Source organism: Nannobrachium achirus, assembly GCF_963921795.1.
Source record: "Nannobrachium achirus genome assembly, chromosome: 24".
In the NCBI taxonomy this organism is placed as follows: domain Eukaryota; kingdom Metazoa; phylum Chordata; class Actinopteri; order Myctophiformes; family Myctophidae; genus Nannobrachium; species Nannobrachium achirus.
Window position 1 is genome coordinate 48,897,926 of NC_137831.1, and position 21,450 is coordinate 48,919,375.

At 41.8% G+C, this 21,450-nt stretch overlaps 1 protein-coding gene and 1 long non-coding RNA gene across 4 annotated transcripts in view; one reads left to right on the forward strand and one right to left on the reverse strand.

Moving 5' to 3' along the window:
* nbeal1 (neurobeachin-like 1) overlaps positions 1-21,450 on the reverse strand; it is a 160,590-nt gene that overhangs the window by 25,356 nt on the left and 113,784 nt on the right. For both annotated transcript variants that reach the window (XM_080720925.1, XM_080720924.1), the window contains exons 38-47: positions 16,768-16,916; positions 14,147-14,280; positions 11,269-11,370; positions 10,522-10,617; positions 9,726-9,850; positions 7,278-7,418; positions 6,474-6,604; positions 2,156-2,265; positions 320-437; positions 118-215 (exon numbers count right to left, since the gene is read on the reverse strand). In XM_080720925.1, the coding sequence (XP_080577051.1) occupies positions 118-215; positions 320-437; positions 2,156-2,265; positions 6,474-6,604; positions 7,278-7,418; positions 9,726-9,850; positions 10,522-10,617; positions 11,269-11,370; positions 14,147-14,280; positions 16,768-16,916 (1,204 nt within the window). The remainder of the gene's footprint in view (positions 1-117; positions 216-319; positions 438-2,155; positions 2,266-6,473; positions 6,605-7,277; positions 7,419-9,725; positions 9,851-10,521; positions 10,618-11,268; positions 11,371-14,146; positions 14,281-16,767; positions 16,917-21,450) is intronic.
* On the forward strand, positions 17,737-20,735 carry LOC308280595. 2 transcript variants are annotated; one of them, XR_013961759.1, is made up of 4 exons: positions 17,737-17,835; positions 18,400-18,428; positions 19,038-19,109; positions 19,221-20,735. It is a non-coding gene; the product is annotated as an uncharacterized lncRNA (long non-coding RNA). The 2 variants fall into 2 exon arrangements; XR_013961760.1 differs by lacking the exon at positions 18,400-18,428.

The window sequence follows — 21,450 nt, forward strand, 5'->3', positions numbered from 1 at the left end:
GCGCTACCAGAGCAGCCCCCAGCATTTCCATTGTCAAGGATCACACTCTACACCAAAAGTAGATCAAAAGCTTATGGTATTATGGTGACCGAAACAAAGCATTGTGTGTTTGCGTACCTTGATCAGTTGGCAAGGGGTCTGTCCAAAGTTGCTGATCATGCCTTCGACAGCCTTACGTTCCTTCTCATCTGTGATGGCGTCCAGGTCAACTGCGCCTAGACACAACAACCATAACACGTTGTCTCAATCACGCACTCTCCCAAACAACCGTGACTATTTTAGGACTGTGTGTTTAATAGCTTGTGATGACGGACTATACCCTCGTAGGTGCAGTAGTAGAATACATTGAGGGCCTCCACTGCCGCAGGGCCCTTCTGCTTGTAACCAAAGATCAGGTCGATCCACTCGTGAAGGTGAGCAGACACATACTCCGACTCCTGTTACACGCAGACACACAGGTTACATAGATGTGTTAGTAATATAGCACTTCTAAAGACCACATAACTAGAAACAACACGTGCACGTGCACACACTAGTGATGGGACGATACGTGATATCGTTTATCGCGATAAAAAAACACTCACGATAATCGTATCGAGGATATTTAATTTATCGTGATATTGTCCTCCGTCATGCACTGGGATCAATTCACCTTTTATTTGCCGAGCTGCATATCAGGTACCACTTAAACCCTCTATAATTGGTAAAAGGTACTTATAATATACTTGCTAGTCTTTTTTTTTCACTCTCTATCAAATGTCGCGTTGCGACGCGTTGTGAGCTTGTAGATCGGCAATTTTTTGGCAAATGTTCCGCCCCAGGATAATGGATTTTGATTATCGCGATAATATCGTAAATCGCGATTTCTTTGGTCCCAATAATTGTGATATGAAATGTTTATATCGTCCCATCCCTAGCACACACACATACACACACGCACACACACGCACGCACGCACACACACACACACACACACAGTACATCAAGCATGGTTTTCTGAAAGAAATGTCTATTGTTGCAGCTGAGGAATGCATTTAATCTTATTTGGAATAGATATTGTATTGCAGTTAGTGGCTTTCCCCCTGAGGCACAGAGCACAGTAAACCTTGTGAATGGGGAAACAGGGCTGTTTCTCAAACAGATCAATAGCAGTAGTGCTAGCATGCAGATACTCAACATAGCCATAATGTAAAAAGACACAGACCAATTCACCCTTGGTCTACAAAGTATTGCCAAGTTAACAAATGGTTTTAAGTTCCATACCGCCGTCAATACATCATCATTATATCGTCCTTATATACCCTTTTTGGCCTTACAGTATATACATATAACAGACAATTTTCCCGCTAACAGCTTTATTTTTAAGATATTGTTTGGTTTCATTTTCTCAAAAGTAAATAAAATGTCAACTCAAGCAAGCCAGCCACCTCAAGCAGTCTCTGCTGCAAAGTTGTCACACCATACTGAAATTAACGGAATCAAACCAAAAGCGTGCTTTGGAAAATGGCCAAGTTGAGTCATAGTCAGTGGGCTAAACATGCCAGACCACAGGTCCTTTAAGCCAATGAGGCCACATAGAAGTATTATCATTATTATTTTTTATCACAACATGACCAAATCTACAAAACGAACAAAAAAGGCTTCTTCATCTTCTTTCGTGTATCATAGTACTTGATGATTGGTTGACGACATTTTATTTCACAAGATTTCTTGTGAAATATGCACTAACCACTACACCAACGTCGCGCCCCCACAAAAAAGGCTAATATTAATCTCCCTTGTGAGTTAGGCCAGCTATTTTCCCCTCGTGGCGTTGTGTGATGGAGCATGAATAAGGCCTTAAGGCGCATTCCCACTGGGCCAGATAACAGATATCTGGAGATATTTCTCCAGATATTTTTCCATTCAAAGTGGATGGTAGATACAGATAAAAAAAATATCTACCACAGATATTTGCCACAGATACTTTTATCTGTGGCAAAACATTTTTTTATCTGTATCTACCATCCACTTTGCATGGAGACATATCTGGAGAAATATCTCTAGATATCTGTTATCTGGCCCAGTGGGAATGGGCCTTTAGCCTTCACCGGGGGTGCTGATGACATCACTCTATTAGCCTTCACCGGTGGTGGTAAATGGGGTGGAGGCTCACCAGGGCTTTGCGGTGCTTGTAGATAAAGTCCTCTGGGGACTTGGCCCACTTGGGCAGGATGACATCACCGACTCTCTCCTTAGAGATCTGCAGACGACCCAGATCAAAGCCTGCAGGGACGGGGAAAAAAGACAAGACATGTGAACATGAGAATGAGGGAGGTGTGAGGAGGAGATTAATTCGAGACATTTTTATCACAAAAGTGGTGAACTGGTTTTCCTCATTGTCTCACTTAGGTCCAGGTATCAGGGGAGCTAGTCGCCAAGAGAACATATTTCAAACTGGACCCTGGCAAAGTCAAAATCATTAAACCTTTTACACCCTGCCATTTGTTTAGGACCCGATATGCTTGCCGTCTTACAAACTTCTCTGTCATGTTTGGCACTAGTGGCACTGAACAAGTACAAAGCTGCAGTGATGAAGCGGCTGGAACCGCTATGGTGGTCACGATTATGACATTTTACGTGACGATTAATTGTCACTTAAATAATTGCAATTAACAATTTAATTGGTTTCTGTAAGAATGTGTTTTTCCGGGTGCGGGTTATCAGCCCACAGCCCAACCCCCATCCTGGAGGGCCGGTGGGATCACTCTTTGGTCTCTTTGGTCTTTGGTCTCTACCCTTCGGCCTTATGTGCCATTAGGCACGAAGTGGATAGGTAACAGGTAACGATTTAATTGTGTTTTTTGTCATTGACAGTTACATACATTTCTGTTTGGCTTGTAGGCTTTGAAGTTGCACATGGCAGACATGACACATAACCTAAATATACAAAGAAATTACTGACATATTTGACAACTTTATACTTAAAAAAAGAACGTTTATAGTGGAAATAGCCGATCTACAAGCTCACAAAGTGAGCTTGTAGATCTGCTATTTCCACAATTTTTTAAATGTTTGAACATATATAAACAACTGTCACAACGATTATGACGATTATCACAAAATAATTGCGATTATGTCAAATAATTGCGATTAGGCAATTTTGTAATAATTGTGACAGCCCTAGCCGTCTTACAAACTTCTCAGTCGTGTGTGGCACTGAACAAGTACAAAGCTGCAGTGATGGAGTGGCTGGAACAGCAAAAAAAAAAAAAAAAAACTCTGAATGCCTTAAGTGAAAAAGGCTCAGCAATGTCTGTACTGCCTCCGGCGGCAGAAGAAATTCAGCATGAACCCTGCATCCCCAGGATATTCTAAAACAGCACCATCAATACTGTCCTGATAAGGTACAGCCTGGTATAGGAGCCGCACCGCCCTCATCCGCCGGCAGCGAGATAAGATAAGACCATTATTGATCCCACTGGGGAAATTCAGGCGCCAAACACAATACAGCAGTTAAAAACAGATTACGAGGCAAGAAAAAAAAGGCTGGGGTGAGTTTCCCTACCTCCAGGATACACACCAAGCGGTGCGTTGCCAAGGGTAAGCGGATCATAAAAGACACTCACCACCCCAGCCACAATCTGTTCACGCTGCTACCGTCAGGCAGGCGATGTCACAGTATCAAATGTATGAATGGACAGACTAAGGGACAGCCTGGCCATCAGGCTGCTGAACAGACACTGGGCTCTGTCACTATAGTGGTGTTTCCATAAAGCCTCTTAATGCGCATTTCAGGCTTATTCGCAAAATCTTTTTATGGAAACACTTCAAAATGCGAATAAACTTTCATTATCCGCAAAAACTTTTATCCGCTTGGAGGAGGTGGATTTTGAGGCTTTATCGGTCCATATCGTCCTCCTATAACACTTTCCCCCACCGCTTAATTAGCGGGAACGCAAAATGCGTTTTTACCTTTCAGGTCGGGAACGCAAAATGCTGTTTATCCTTTCAGACCGGGAACGCAAAATGCGTTTCCTGTAGTTTTTACCCTCTTCTGGTCTCGTGGCCAATGAAATGCATCAGGAGGCGATGACGTATGCTTCCCTGACTACCGCAAAGCATTCTGGGATTTTTTTTTTTTGGCTTTACGTAACTTTATTTGTCGGAGAATCCCAGTGCGCACAAGAACAGCTTCTCATAGCAGCGCGTTGAGCGAAGGCAAACCGGACCTGCTGGAATTGGCATTGATATTGTTACGTGATATGTTTGAAAACGACGACGATGATGAAGTGTTTCATGGATTTCATGAGGACTGGATAACTTTTCACGGACGCACTTTGACACGGCTAGTTTCAGAGACCCGACTCTTTGCAGCACAGAGTCAACCCCAAACTCCAGAACAACAGATTCGCAGCTATCTGGAGGTAATAACACTTATAAAATGATTATGATGATATGGTTCATTCATTCACATACACAGGCGCACACACACACACGCACGCACATATAATAATGACAAATGTCGCTCGCCAGATTTACCGTTATATGGAGCTAAACAAAACAAGAATTGACATATTCAATATAAAGGCTGGTAAAAAAAACAAGAATTGACATATTCAATATAAAGGCTGGTGCTTGTTGTTTCTTGTCAAAGTGGTGGCCTATGGTGTAAGGCCTATGGTGTAAGGTCTCAAATATTTGATAATTATTTTTCTATGTGCTACATAGGCTGAGAAATGTATTTTTTATTAGACGTTTTATAAGATTTATTAAAACTTTTGAGTTTGCAGATTTAAAAAAAAAAAAAATGATAAAGGTCTGGACCATGACAAGTCATTTTCCATGAAAGCCAAAGGTGTAAGCTATCAAACAGTTTTGAAATTTTGTTTCTAGCTGCTACAGAGGCTGTGAAATAAATGTTTTAGTAGATGTTGACACCTCTGTGAAGTTTTCCATAAAATCTCAGGTTTTAGGGGTATTGTTCCAATCGGCCATAGGTTTTTAAGGCTTTTTTCCAGGCGGACTTAGGTCTAAATGGGTTAATGTCCATTGTATAACGCTAGCCCACAAAACAAACCGGTTGTTACACACGGAGTGACCCTTCGTCATGACACCGTGTTGCGTGTGCCAAAAGTGGCCGATCTACAAGCTCACAGCAGCTGTAGTCTGCAGGATGTAGTCTGCCCGGAGGACTCAACCCGGCGGCGGGCCGGGGTCGCTTGCTCTGTGCCCCCGCCGTCGCAACCGGCTCTGGGTCGGGATGAGTGTGCAGCGAGTCACAGCAGTGCTCACGCCTCTTGGTCTGAAAAAAATCAGCCCAATCCCAGCTCTGTGCACTGTGTGCAAGCCCGCGGGAAGTATTTACAGCACGTCGGTCAGATGGACCCAGGCAGGATCTTCCAAGAATCGCATTTCATCAGTTTAATGGAAACAAACTAAATTCGCTTTGTCTTAATACGCATTTCTGATAATTCGCTTCCCTAATTAGAATAAGTTTATGGAAACATGGCTTATGTCAGTCTTACATATTCCCATCACTTCATGTATATATGATACACTCCATTACCACACATTCCATACACGTCTGTTCCTTGATAAATATGTTTTCCCCTTTAATTATATTCATTTAACTGTTTGTCGGTCGCTTGTACTTTTTAACTTGTACAGCGTAATGTGACAAATAAAGTGAAGTTGAAGTTATGATCCGTCCTGCTCGTATATCTGACAGCAGGTGGAATATTTTCTTCATAAAAGTCTGAGATCTTTGTACTAAAGGTCTGAAATGGTTCTCTGAAGGGCACAGATAAATAAATAAACCTCTCATAGGCCTGTCGTTAGGGAGCTACTGTTAATAATACAGTATCTAATATTAAAAAAAAAACTGAGCGGTGGAGGCTGCATGTGTGTGCGCGTGCTTGCGTGCGTGCCATAAGCGCCGCGTGAACCAAACGTTTGGCAAGGCAAAACTTTTTTTTCCCTCCACACAATGGCATATAGCAGCCTATATAATGCTGCACACATATATTATATAATTTGCAAAATAACCAGCATAGCATTTGGGAAGGCAAAGCCTCTCCAAGCCTTCATTATGCACCGCCCGTGGTGCGCGCGTGTGTGTGCGCGTATGAGTGTGAATGACCTGCTCAACAGCGCCCCTCAGCGTGTGTGTGTGGTCAGCAGAGGTATTGCCATGATACGGACATAGCCAGCCAGCCACATACGGACATACCCACTCCACCGCTCAAAAAAAAATAAAAAAATAAAAAAAATATATATATATATGTATATATATATATATATATATATATATATATGTATATATATATATATATATATATATATATATATATATATATATATATATATATATATATATATATGTATGTATATATATATATATATATATATATATATATATATATATATATATATGGTAATAATTGTCACAACTACAGAAGACCTTTCCACCACAACTCTCCCCGGAACCTCACCATTTTGGTTTTCCAGGAATTCTGGGAAGTAGAAGAACTCGGGGATGAGTTCCTTGACATCATTGGGGTTGTCCATGAGTGTCTGCCAGGTGGCCGGGATGGAGTGAAACTGCCGGTCAGCACAGTCGAACCTTGAGCCGGGAGACACAGCGATAACAAATTAAATTCACTCAAAACAGATTACAAAACAGGTAGTCTTCCTTAGCCAGAGATCTCCGCCTACCAAAATGTTTGGGGATTCAACATAGGGACTTATTGCTCAGTAACTTAGAGAGTTACAGACTAGGGCATTAACAAAAAAGTCGACAAGTCGACTCAATCGACTTCCTTACACAAGTCGACTCCCACCAGAGAAAGTCGAAAAGAGAAAAAAAAAAAAAAAAAAAAACGTTCATTGTGAGGCGCTGTGAGCATGTAGATCGGCTATTTTCACAATTTCTGCCTCTATATATTTGACAATTTGGACAATGTTTATTTTGCCATTTTAGAGGTATTAAAAAGTCCTTAAATTGGCACTTTAGAAATGTGCAGATACCCTCTATACACTTAAACTTTATGTTGGATTGTTTACAGTTGAGTGAGAAAACCATGTTTCACATTAAGTTAATCATCTGGGGACCCCCCCAAAATAATTGGGTGGTCATGTGTGATGTGATGACGTCATCAAACGATAAAGTCGACTTCAACTAAACTTAAAGTCGACTTGCAAAAATCACAAGTCGTTAATGCCCTATTTACAGACAAGACCAGAGAGTTACAAGTTCCTTGAAATTCAAAAGGTGGAGAAGCACTGGTCCAACATACCGTCCGCTCTGCAGCTGGATGTGCAGGGAGGTGAAGGGCTCCATCCTGATCAGATAGTGCATGACTCCTGCTGCGTTGGAGTAGTGGGTGCCGTAGTGGAAGCGGTCGATGGTGCCGGTTGGGTCCTCAAAGCTCTCGTATCTGACACACACACACACACACACACACACACACACACACACACACACACACACACACAGACACACAGACACACACACACACACACACACACACACACACACACACACACACACACACACACATCATTTAGTGTGGCTCAAGGATAGAGCGGCAACCTTGTTGCGACCGTCAAGTCGCAGTTACTATCAAAACCTCGACCAGCTGTCCGTCCGTCAGTCAGTCAGTCAGTCCCTCCGTCAGTCCGTCCGTCAATTCTCACATGGCCCTCTTCTAGCGCCACCATGAGGCCGATTCTTGCAAAACACATTTTTGGACACTGCTCCTACAAATTTTGCCATAAAATCACACAAATCGGTACACACTTGCTCTACACTCATGTCATCAACATGGATCTGTCCCATTTAGCGCCACCTTCAGGCCGATTTTTTAAAACACATTTTTGGACACTACTACTACAGATTTTCCCCTAAAATCACACAAATCGCTACACAGTATGTCTACACTCATGTCATCAACATGGATCTGTCCCATATAGCGCCACCATCAGGCCGATTTTTTCAAACACATTTTTGGACACTGCTCCTACACATTTTGCCCTAAAATCACGGTCGCTTATCTCCCAATTAGGGAGTCTTACTGGTGAATATTAGCCTAGGGATGCTGGGTCGTATATATATCCTAGGTTAGAAAAATGCCTTTGAGCAAGTCACTTGATCCCTAATGTTCAACTGCATCCCCAATGTAATTACTGTCCCTCTATGCAGCAAGCTGTGCGCTCGCAAAGCAGTGTAAAATGGCATATTGATCTACCATTATTCTTCATTTCCTGCTTCTCATTGGCGTTTCAAGCAGACTAATGTTGAGTACCACAGTAAGATTAAACCGGAACAAATACAGCCTAAATGAGTAAACCGATGACTAATCAATAAAGTGGAAGTGGTGAAGGATTTGCATAATAGACAGAGGATGCTAATATGGATTAGTATGAAACTAACTACTATGGGCGGCTGTGGCTCAGGAAGTAGAGTGGGGTGGCCAATGATCCGTGGGTCGGCGGTTCACATCCCAGCTACTCCTGTCTACATGTCGAAGTGTCCTTGGGCAAGACACTGAACCCTGCGTTGCCTCCAATGGTGTTAGCTTGTCAGTTGCCACCATTGGTGTGTGAATGTGGGAAGTGAGGACGCTGGCGTTGACTGTTCGCCGCTTCACCTCCCAATGTATGAATGAATGGACCATTGTAAGCGCTTTGAGTTCGCAACTTGCTTAGAAAAGCGCTATAAAAATGCAATTCATTATTATTATTATTATTATTATTATTATTATTATTAAACGGTTTGAGCCATGAATAAGGACCAGGTTGTTTTCCTCAGTGTTAATTTTGGCAGCAATTTTTTGATTTAGTTTTAGTTCCAGTCTTTTGAATAAAATGCGATTTAGTTTTAGTCATATTTTAGTCATCTGAAATGTTTTAGTTTTAGTCTAGTTTTAGTCGACTAAATATCATAATATTTTAGTCGACTAAATGTACAGTTGATTTTGTCAACAAAACATTTTTGGTGGGCCTTGATGGTGTCGTAATGGCTGATTTTACACACATGGTTGCAGTCTGAAAATAGCCGATCTACAAGGTCACAACGAGTCGCGCTGCGACACGTTGTGAGCTTTTAGATCTGCTATTTTTGGAATGCAACACCCGAGTGCAACCAAACATAAAATGACTTAGCCCTACCGTGAGATTTTAGTCTAGTTTTTATTTGTTGACACAATTGTCAATAAATGTAGTCTTAGTTTTAGTCATCATAGCTTAGTTTTTATTTAGTTTCTATTTAGTTTTCGTCAGTGAAAAAAGGTGGTTGACGAAATTTTTTCGTCATAGTTTTAGTCGATGAAATCAACACTGTTTCATTGTCCAAAAATGTCCAGGTAAAACAGGTTGTATTACAGGACATTAGCCACAGTGACTTTCACATGGTGTCTTTGCACTAATGTGGCCAAGGAAGTGATCTTTCACAACCTTAGAATGGCCTTTGTGATAGTAACTCTTTCGACAGAGGAACACGCACACTTCTCTCTCATGGCCTTATCATTGAATTAAACTAAATATTTTGAGATGGGGGTCCGTGGCATGAAAATGTTTGAGCACCACTAACACATAAACATAGAAGGAATTAGAAGACACTTATAGAATCAGGTCAAAATATTCAAAGCCTTTATATCTGCTATTTTTTTATAGTCAAATCATAAACTAATGCGTAATAATGTGTTCCTGGTCAGAACTCTGTCAACAGAAGAACAGATGCGTACTTCTCTCTCACTGCCTTAGCGTTGCGCTCGTTGAGAACGGCCACCGGCTTCGAAAGATCCCTGAACACCCGGGGATCCGACAGGTCCAGTTCCTCTGACGTGTAGTCGGCTAGGATCCAAGGGAACTGGAGACACACACAGAAACACACAGGCACAACATTAAACACCATCGCCAGCTTCCCTCTCTGGTATAAGAGAGGATCCTTTATAGTGTTATAGTGTCGACTAAAACTATGATGACATTTTTTTTGTCGACTGCGTTTTTCACTGATGAAAACAACATTAAAATAAAATAAAAACTAAGCTGTGAAGACTATAACTAAGAATAAATATATTGAAAATTTTGAGAACAAAATAAAAACTAGACTAAAACGTTAGGGAGGGACTAGTGGAGAAGTCATTTTATGTTTGGTGGCTCTCAGGTGAAAATAGCAGATCTACAAGCTCACAACACGTCGCGCTGCGACGTGTTGTGACCCTAACCCTAACCCTAACCCTAACCCTGAGCTTGTAGATCGGCTATTTTCAGCACGCAACCAAGTGTAAAATCAGTCATTATGATGCCATCAAGAAATACATTTCAGTTGACTAAATCAACTGTAGATTTAGTCCCCTAAAATCTTATAATATTTAGTTGACTAAAATTCGACTAATACTAAAACTTTTCAGGTGACTAAATTATGACTAAAACCAAATTACATTTTATTCAAAAGACTATGACTAAAACTAAATCAAAATGTTCTGTCAAAAACAACACTGATCCTTTACAGGTGAAATGTGCGTGTGAGGAACACACCACTGGGTACTGAGCCAGGTTGTTGTACGTTCTTCCCGCGATGGTGTTCAGCTGCATCAAGTAGTCAAAGTTGGACATCTCCCTGTTCACCCATTTCTTGGACATAACAAAGCAAGAAAACAAGTTAAGACCCAACGGATTGGCTTATCACCCATAACCCATTATAACTGGGAAAGCATCTGTGACATATATGCGTGTTTGTGTGTGCGTGTGTGCGTGTGTGTGCGTGTGCGTGCGTGCGTGCGTGCGTGCGTGCGTGCATGCGTGCGTGCGTGCGTGAAGCTCAAGGTCACTTGAAAAACTGATATGGGGCGATATGAAAATTTCATATCACGATTATTGTGACAAAAGAAATAACAATTTACGATATTATCGCGATAATCAAAATCTATTATCCTGGGGCGGAACATTTGCAAAAAAATAGCAGATCTACAAGCTCACAACGCGTCACAACGCAACACGTTGTGAGCTTGTAGATCTGCTATTTTTTGGCAAAGACATTTGAAAGAGTGAAAAAAAGACTGTATCAAGTACGTATATTATAAGTACCTTTTACAGTACCAATTATAGAGAGTTTAAGTGGTACCGGATATGCAGCTTGGCAAATAAAAGGTGAATTGATCCCAGTGCATGATGGAGGACGATATCACGCTAAATTAAATCTCCACGATACGATTATCGTGAGTGTTTTTTATCATGATAAACGATAATATGGCTTAGGGTCCCATCCCTAGTGTGAGTGCTGACCTGTGTGAGTCCAGAGGCCTTCAGTAGTTCTTGTGGAGAGCGGGTTCCATACAGGCTGAGGGAACGCAGCAGGAGCATGCGGCCGTACACCTTGTTCCGTACCTGTCAATCAAAAACAAGCCACAGCAGCCATCAGATATTCTGAACAACCCAAGCAAATATCCTAACTGTACAAGACTTTAGGCAGTTTAGGGCATTAACGACTTGTGATTTTTGTGTGTCGACTCGACTCAGTAAAAAGTTGAGTTGAAGTGGACACGACCCCCCAATTATTTTGGGGGTCCCCAGATGATTAACTTCATGTGAAGCATTGTTTTCTCACTCAACTGTAAACAAACCAACATAAAGTTTAACTCTTATAGTGCCAATCCCGAACTAGTTCGGGGTAGTTTGGACCGTTTTTTTTTTTTATAAAAAAAAAAAAAAAAGATCAAGCCGGGCCGCCGGCCGTCATCTGTTTACACGGCCCGCGAGAGCGTCGCGCCGCCGATATTTGCCATCCACTCCAATGCAATCCAGGATCTTTAGAGCTCATTTTCTCTGTTCCATGCATATCCATGAGGTGTGCAAGGTTTAATCACGGCTAAATCGCCGAAAATAGGGCTTCTAAAATGCTTGGTAGCCAATAGCTAACTTCAAGCTAACTTCATTCTGTTCCTGTTCATGCACAAAGGAAAGTGTTCAGGCGCTTCATGGCTGCGCAGGGCTTGTGCATATACAGCGTATGTCTATGGTGGATTCTATGGCCATTGGGCGCCCTCTAGTGGTGATTCTGGGCACTGAAAGGGTTAAGTATATAGAGGGTATCTTCACATTTCTAAAGTGCCAATTTAAGGACTTTTTAATACCTCTAAAATGACAAATTAAACATTGTCCAAATTGTCATATATATAGAGGCAGAAATTGTGAAAATAGCCGATCTACATGCTCACAACGCCTCGCATCGCGAGGCGTTGTGAGCATGTAGATCTGCTAGTTTCACAATAGAACCATGTTATACCAAATGTAATGTAGCACTGTAGGAGTGTAGGCTAATATTGGATAATTCCGTTCTTGACAATAAGCAATCCTACTGTTTGAATGCTGTACAGATACACACATGGAGCAAAAATAATGATACAAAGGATTTTTTTTTTTCAACTTCGACTTTCGACTTTCTCTGGTGGGAGTCGACTTGTCTACTTTTTCGCTAATGCCCTACAAGACTGTGACAGGAAGGTTTCAAGATATATTAGCAATGTAGTTGTAGTTGGATTACACGACTAATATCTGATACACAGCCATGAGGAATTAGTATGAGCAACGCCAGGCTAGCATTGCAAAGCATGTGCTCCTGTAGATCTGCTTTTTTTGTTTGAAAGGTAAAGAGTAGTTCACCCCCAAATTACTTTGTTTCTATTGATTACTCACACGATGGAGACTTGAGTTCAATAATATTTTTTTTTTTGTATTTGACGCATTATATTACAAATTTCTGATTATAGTAAATTTACCCCACTGATTCCGGATGGGGACCCAAATAAATGTGGGTCCCCATCCAGAATCAATAGGGGTAAATTGATTGTAATCAAATTATTCTCTTAGGAATGCGACAAAAAAAAAGAAAAAAAAAATATATATACCGTATTTTCCGGACTATAAGGCGCACTTAAAAGCCTTTAATTTTCTCAAAAAACTACAGTGCGGCTTATAGTCCAGTGCGCCTTATATATGGATCATTCATTGACATTGACATTCCCTTTAGCACAGCTCCATCTGTTGGATGCATAACACAACGGTAGCGTCTATTATGTGCGCCTTATAGTCAGGTGCGCCTTATATATGAAAACATTTTGAAAATAGACCATTCATTGACAGTGCGCCTTATAGTCAGGTGCGCCTTATAGTCCAGAAAATACTGTATATATATATATATATATATATATATATATATATATATATATATATATATATATATATATACATATTATTGAACTCAAGTCTCCATGGCGTGAGTAATCAATAGAAAAAAGTCATGTTGGGTTGAACTACTCCTTTAAAGTAGTTAAGTCTGTTTGTGGGTTGTATACATATTGAACCAATAAGAAATATCAACAACAGCTTGTGACTAAATAATAACCACATTGGATCAGATTTGTTTTTCCTCCATTTCCTGAAAAACAATAGTTTTGGACACGTAAAGGTTTCCACCTGACCACAACAATACATTTTAGACAATAAAAAGCCATAGAAACATATAGGATATATATATCGCTGTTGTCGGGTGGAAACAGTTCGTTTTGTATTTATCATTTTAGAAATGATTTAAAATAGTGAAAACAGCAGATCTACAAGCACACACTGCCTCGCACCACCCGGCATTGTGTGCTTGTATAAATGCTATTTTCACTAGCTTTGTGCGACAGCCTTGTATGATGAAGCGGAGCTTTACCTTACGAAAAAACATACTAGGGATGGGACGATACACGATATTATCGTTTATCGTGATAAAAAAACACTCACGATAATCGTATCGTGGAGATTGAATTTAGCGTGATATTGTTCTCCGTCATGCACTGGGATCAGTTCACCTTTTAAGTGCCGAGCTGCATATCCGGTACCACTTAAACCCTCTATAATTGGTAAAAGGTAGTTATAATGTAGGTACTTTTTTTCACTCTCTATCAAATGTCTTTGCCAAAAAATATGCGACGCGTTGTGAGCTTGTAGATCTGCTATTTCTATCTCGATTTCTTTGGTCACAATAATCGTGATATAACATTTTCATATCGTCCCATCCCTAAAACATACACATTTGAAACTTGGAGATACAAGGTTTCTGCCCGGCCGTGACAATTATGTATTTAAATATATTCAGTAGAAGTGGGCCCTGGCTCACCTCCTTCTTGAAGTTCAGGAAGTAGTTGGTTTGGTCGATCAGGAAGATCTCTAAGGCGGAGCGGCGAAGGTTATAACGTCGAAGGTGGATCTCTCTGATCTGAGACAGAGGCCATTTGAAGTCATGACCCACTCCTTACAGAGAGACGCATAGAGAGAGAGAGAGAGAGAGAGAGAGAGAGAGAGAGAGAGAGAGAGAGAGAGAGAGAGAGAGAGAGAGAGAGAGGTTATCACAGGGGGGGGAAACTGTGGTGTGACTCAATACACAGTCTTCTCTGGGATGTAATTTGGTTAATCACATGAACCTTAGCTATTCTTGGCATGCCTTAAAATGGCAAAAATAGCTGATCTACAAACTTGCTGTGACAGAGTAGATTTAGAAGGTTATTTTCCACAACACGATTTGGTGCAGTGAGGAAAAAAGGAGGGTGCCGAGTATATTGTCAACATTTGGTGATTTTAACCACTTTAACTCATTCTGTGCCAATGACGTCTCATGACGTCTTTTTTCAAAAGCCCTGGGTGCCAATGACGTCTTTGACGTCTTTTGTGTTTTTTGTATAGAAAAAAAAAAAAAACATTTTTTTTAAAAAAAGATGTCAAAATGACCTGAGATCAGAGAGATGCTTTTCTCTGTTTGTGTGTTGGCTCCCTCGTTTAGCTGATTGAGAAAATGTGTGTTCATTCTAGTGGATGGACACTTTTTTTGATTCAAACAGCTCTATCTCTGGAACCATTTGTCTGATTGACAAAATTCTTTTTGCCACTGAATCACAACAACTGTGTCTGTTTCTGTGGGGGAAAACATTATAAAAAAATCACACCCGTGTGAACTGAGCGGTGGTCGTGGGGGGGGGGGGGGGGGGCCTGTGTGTGTGGTGTGTGTGTGTGTGTGTGTGTGTGTGTGTGTGTGTGTGTGTCTGGCCTGGCCTGAACAACAGCGCCCCTCCCTTAACATGTGTGGTCAGAAAAGGTACTTCAGGCTACATACAGACACGCACACACACACGCACGCATACACACACGGCCACGTATAGGAGACGGTGTAACCACCGCTCAAAAAAACATTTTTTTTCATTGCATAGTAAAGAAAAACATACAAAATCCTGGCACATCTACTTAGGAGCCATTTTGGCATCTGGCACGGATAGAGTTAACAATTCTAACCGAAAAGCAAAGCAGCTGTGTCATTTTAGATTTGTTTTGGCTATTCAAAAATAGCAGATATACTGTACCAGTAAGACTCCCTAATCGGGAGATAAGCGACCGCCAGGTAGCAGCGCTATATGGGACAGATCGATGTTGAAGACATGACTCATGAGTGTAGATATGTTACAGTATGTTCGAGAAACCAGGACGTGTTGTCCAGGAGCGCTCGTTTTGTCGTTCACCACACACTAATCACCACCAGATGGCGACGTCAGCCACTGCTCTGCCATTCACTAGTGAAGGCGCTGACGTCACTCGTTTGCGACTCTTTATTTACTAGCCTAGCCTAGCCTAGCCTAGCCTAGCCTAGCCATTAGCTCCATTGTAGTCACTTGGACAGGGCGTTTAACGTGCGCTTGCCCAGGCCTTACGGCCTGGGCATAAATATAACGATTGCATTCACCACGGCTTCGTAACTCGCGCGGCGGCCCTGGCCCGCTCTTCGCGGCCACTCGCGCCTGCGGCGCTCGGGGGCGAAGAGCAGGACCAAGGTCCGCTGGCCTTCGCGCCGCTTGCAGTGTCGTGGACAATAGAGCGGCGCACCGCCTGGAGTACGTTGTTGTGGCGACCGCTTGCTCCGCCCCGTGCCGCACCACGAGTGCTCCGCGTCTCGACTGTCCTGTTTCTCTAATATACTATGACAGATATACTGTGTACCAATTTGAGTGATTTTAGGGCACAAATTGTAGGAGCTGTGTCCGTAAATATGTTTTGCAAGAACCGGCCTCATGGTGGCGCTAGAAGAGGGGCATGTGAAAAAAGAGGAGATCCATGTTGATGAGATGTGTGTAGACATCTCTTTGTCTGTGGCAGAGCAACGTGGTGAGCAGCCAATTTGGGGGCATCATTTGGTTGTTTTTTAGCTTTTTGGCGGGGGTCCCTGGGGGTCCCTGGAGCTGCGGGGGTCCCTGGAAGGGTGGAGGTTGTGGATTGGCAGACAAAGGGTGTGTGTGGAATATTTCACATGGATAGGGGCAACAATGGCCAGCAAGGCAAAAGTGTGACGTGACGTGACGGACAGACAGACAGACAGACAGACTGACTGCGACCTGACGGTCACAATAAGCTTTTTTTTTTTACTCAAATCTTTGTTTCCAGGGGATCCCAGGAACAAACTATTGATGGGGGTCCGGGCCAAATACATATCATTTTGGGGGTCCTCCTTGAATCACTGACATAGTGACATACGCTTTCCATGAAAAGGTTAGGATATAGAAGACATTTTGTAGAATCGGCCTCAGGTCTTAAAAGGTTAAACCAAATTAATAATTTCGTTTGGACAAAACAAAAATGAAAAAGCCACAAGGTCTAGCAGTTTGGCACGCTGGGTCACATTTTAACCACTTAAACCACAGGGTTTAATGGATGAAAACACTATGCATTGGTCAGTGAGTTTCAATGTTCTCCCCTTACCCTCGTCTTTCTCCTGGCTGCTGTCGTAGAAGTTGATGTGTTGGGTGGTGAGCTCCAGACGCCCGGGCACCACATCCACCACCGTCACCAGCTCACAATCCTCCCACAAAACCAGCTTCTCCTTCTGGCCTGGTTCCTCTGCCTCAGCCCTGGAGAGAGAGAGAGAGACACACACACACACACACACACACACACACACACACACACACACACACACACACACATACACACACACACACATACAGGAGATCATTTATGACATCCTTGTACTGGATGTCTCGATAGTCCTTTAGTTTTCAAACCTTTTGTACCCAACCCAGCTAGCAAGGCACCGCCGCGTCTGACGTGACGCTGGTATTTTAAGAGCGGGTCCACGCCGAGCGGGAAACGCCGACGCTCAGCTCTCCTCACGCCGATCAATCCCGCTATCTAGAATTCCTTTAGCGTGGCGATTTTGAGTGGCGTATAGCTATAGTGTAACTACCTCCTCACGTCCTCACGCTACGCCACCCTTAAAGCCATTTATATGCATGAGGAAATTCTCTCATCTGGTCTCTCTCTCTCTCTCTCTCTCCCTCCCTCATTGTACAGCAATTTTGTAATGTATTTATTTATTGCTATTATTATGCCAATATTATTATATTGGCGTTATTTAGTGTTTAAAACAAAACAAGATGACTTCAGTAATAATACTCATTCAATTCCAATGATTAATTTCTACTGAATAAAGTTATTTTATTTTTTATTTATTTATGTTTTTCCTTATTTTAGTTTTTTTTGTTTAATTCTTGTGCTGTTGCTATTTTATTTATTCATTAGGCCTGCATTGTCAAATTGTATTTAACATTTTTGAATGTATATAATATATACACAGTAGGTGGCGGTAATGGGTAATAAACTCGATGGATTCCACAGGCAGGAAAAGGGAGAGGAAGCAGGCCTGTTGTTGTCGTGTCGTCTCTCTTCCGGTCTGCATCTCTACTCCGTCGGCTTAGACAACACGAACGGATCAGCTAAAATGCTGATATAAACATACTAAATCATTCTCCTGGAAATTAATTTTGAAAGGTGAGTGTGTTTTTGGCTTTTTGCATCTGCGGAGATGTCTGCCGTGTGTACTGTTTAGTATAATTGTCCCCGTATTATCAAAAGACCGCGTTCTTTGTCTTCTGCATTTCTTGTTAGCTAGCTTGGTAGCTACCAAGCTAAAGCTAATATAGCGTCGTGGTTTTGCATACGTAGTTAAAGTAATGGTTAACAATGTTATGTACCAGCTTGGTAGGCAGATCTGTGATGTATATATATTTTATTTGTTTGTGTGTGTGTGTGTGTGTGTGTGTGTGTGTGTGTGTGTGTGTGTGTGTGTGTGTGTACATCAGCAACACCAGTTTCAACTTTCTTGACTTTGTCAGCAGAAAGAAAAGGCTATTTTCTTAATTTCGTCTTTAAAATGTTTTTTTTCTTAGCTTTTTTTATCTCTGTTCCTGACTGACTGCACCTACTGTAATGATTTATTGTAGTGATAACGATGTGTGATATACTACTGTGATGTTTTTGTCACCCACAAAAACAACCAAACTCTACCCATCATCATTATTTTTTTCTTTGTTTTCTCCCTGTATTTCACTGCAGCTTACAGTCCACCATTTGGAGAAGTCATGGTAGGTTTTAGTAACTATTTTATTTACTGTAATTTACTTATGTAACTCTTGGAACCAAATGGACCTTAGTGGTCTGTAACTCAGACTGACTGTGTACAAATGGAACCAAATGGACCCCTTACATGTCTGTAACTCTGACAGTGTACAAATTAATCCAAATTGACCTTATGTCTGTATCTCTGAGCGTACAAATGGACCCTTACACTTACTGCTCTGTAACTCTGTTTTCTGCTGGTGTTTCAGTCCGAGTGTATCAAAGGGTGCGTTCGGAAATGCGCACCGGGTGTGTGCTCAGTGTAGTGGATGCCTAAATCTAACCCTAACCTCAGTAAAACTATGCCTAACCCTAACCCTAACCTCAGTAAAACTATGCCTAAACCTAACCCTAACCAGAACCGGTGCGCATTTCCGAACGCACCCTTTGATACACTGACTGAAACACCAGAAGAAAACACTCTTCCTAACTCTGACAGTGTGCAAATGGAATCAAATGGACCCTAACAGGTCTGTAACTCTGAGAGTGTACACATGGAACCAAATGGACCCTGACAGACAGTGTGCACTGTCAGTTTTCCCTTGTGGGATAATAAAGCTATCTATCTATCTTAGGTCTCCATGCCTTCACCTCCTGGCCCCAAGTCTAAATCGACCACCACTATGCCATCTTCACTGCAGCCCAAGGTGAGATGCTTATGTAGTACGTGACTGTTATGTTACTGTCTCAGAGAGATTTTGTACTCATAATGTGATGACTAAAATACACACTAAATGATCTGTTCTTTATCATTCCAGAGCCGATGACACAGTTAACTGACGACAAGACGCAGCACAGCCCCGGCCGGCGTCAGATGGAAGGCTGTCACCCTCGTCCTGGCCAGGAAAGCACTGATTGGCACATCCTACACCACACCAGCAGCGCCTCTAAGCAGACAAGTCTCGCCACCTACCACGCCGGCAACTGAACTGCTGACCATATAAAGCCTCTCGACCTAGGACCCAAGATGTTGGCATGGCTACGCGACACCAAGTTGGACCTCCGACGTTAGACGAAAGCAGCACAGCCCAGAATACCATAGTCGCTCAGTCCCCATGCCAAGCATTCCATGGGACGCGCACCACCCGTACACAAAGTTCATTGACCTTCCCACTGTTCTCTACCTAAAGGATGTTTTGTGTTTAAACCTTTTGAATATTGTTTCTAGAGTTCAAAATATTGTTCATCCCCACCATTACCCTTATATCTGGGTACTGCAGATATGAGTTGTGGATCAGTTTAACCTTTCTATTTGAATTAATGTTACATACCCTTCATGAAACAAACTGATGATGGGAATTTGGTTCCAATTCTGTCCAATGCCAGCTCTGATGGTACTGTAATTCATTTTTAGGGTTGACAGCATGCACACAATCTGTCTATAGAAAGACTAAATACTTTTAATGTTTACAATGTCCTCCGATATACATGTGGTTATAATATTATATGTTGTACCTCTTCAGTGCCATAGTACAGTTTAAACTATTATAGAAAAGTTACATGTGTATTGAGCTTGGATATTGGCTATGTTTACACCTTTCTGTTTTTCGCATACAGGATAAATGATTAACCTTTCCCAAAATAATAGATAGCAGAGCCTTTAGGATATCAAAATTCACTGTTAACCCACCCATACTTTGTTTAAATTCTTTTCAGGCAGGTTTACCAGTTATCAATGATATAAAGATGGTAACCTTTGTGTAATACATTGATTGCTTGAAGTTTTATTGGAGGTTTTGCAAGGGCTTATTTTCATTGATATCATTCTCTAACTCAGTGGTTACCTTAATGTGCAACATTGTTTTCTCACTCAACACTGCAGAGGGTATCTGCACATTTCTAAAGGGACAATTGAAGGACTTTTTAATTTAAAATGACAAATTAAACATGGGCCAATTTATCAAATAGGCAGAAATTGTGAAAATAGCCGATCTACATGCTTGTGAGCATGCAGATTGTGAGCATGTAGATCTGCTATTTTCACAATAGAACTGTGTTCTACAAAATGTAATGTCTCAACTCTTAGTGCTTGTCAGGGTAGGGGGTCCCCAGTTAAAATATGATTATTTTGGGGGTCACGGCCAGAGAAGGTTGAGGACCACTGCTCTAACTCATTAAATTGAATGACAGACAGTACACAGTACTATGCAGTAGTTGTAAAGCACTTGTGAACAAAAGAGATTCACATCAGTACAACTGATATATCATCCTGCCTTGTACATAATTGTGATTGCTTGTTGCTTGTGTAGACATTTTAATAAAAAAGAAGAAAACGAAGTTAATGTCTGTGCCTCAACTGATTGTATAAATACTGTATGGGTGAAGGGAGGGGAGGAGGGTACACAATATGGGGGGGGGGCATAATGATGTTGCTATACGACGGTGTCACGCCATTCGCTCGCTATCGCCGCACGCCGGGCTCCGCCGGAGTGACGTCGTTTGGAGGCTTGGCGTAAAGCTTGGCGTGCGCTGATCAAGGACGTGACGTCAGCGCAGCGTAACACGCCTGGCGAACGACACGCTAATGGCGATCGCGAGGCGGCGTGACGACGTTCTCACGCCAGAAATATCGGGAAAATTGTTAGCTGGGAAGGCACCCCAAATTTAAAGATCTCAAGGCACGCCTGTATTCATAGTGGAAATAGCAGATTTATTTTTTTATTTAGAGTAGAGAGAGTCAGGAAACTCAGAGAGAGTAGCGGGGTGACATGCAGTAAGGCATTTACCAAATATTTGAATATTCGAATATCAAAGTCGCTATTCGACGTTGTTCACCGGAGTCGAATATTCGCTTATTTAATTTTTTTTATTGTTTTCTCTTTAAAAAAATATATAGTTTATAAAACTTGGCTAGATAGGAAGTCATAAGAATGAGTTGTCAATGCCCCTGGTGGAAGAATTTGTTAATGCTCTATACCAGGGGTTCTCAAACCTGTTTAGGCCGTGACCCTCAAAATAAACAAATTTGAACTGGGGACCCCCACCCTG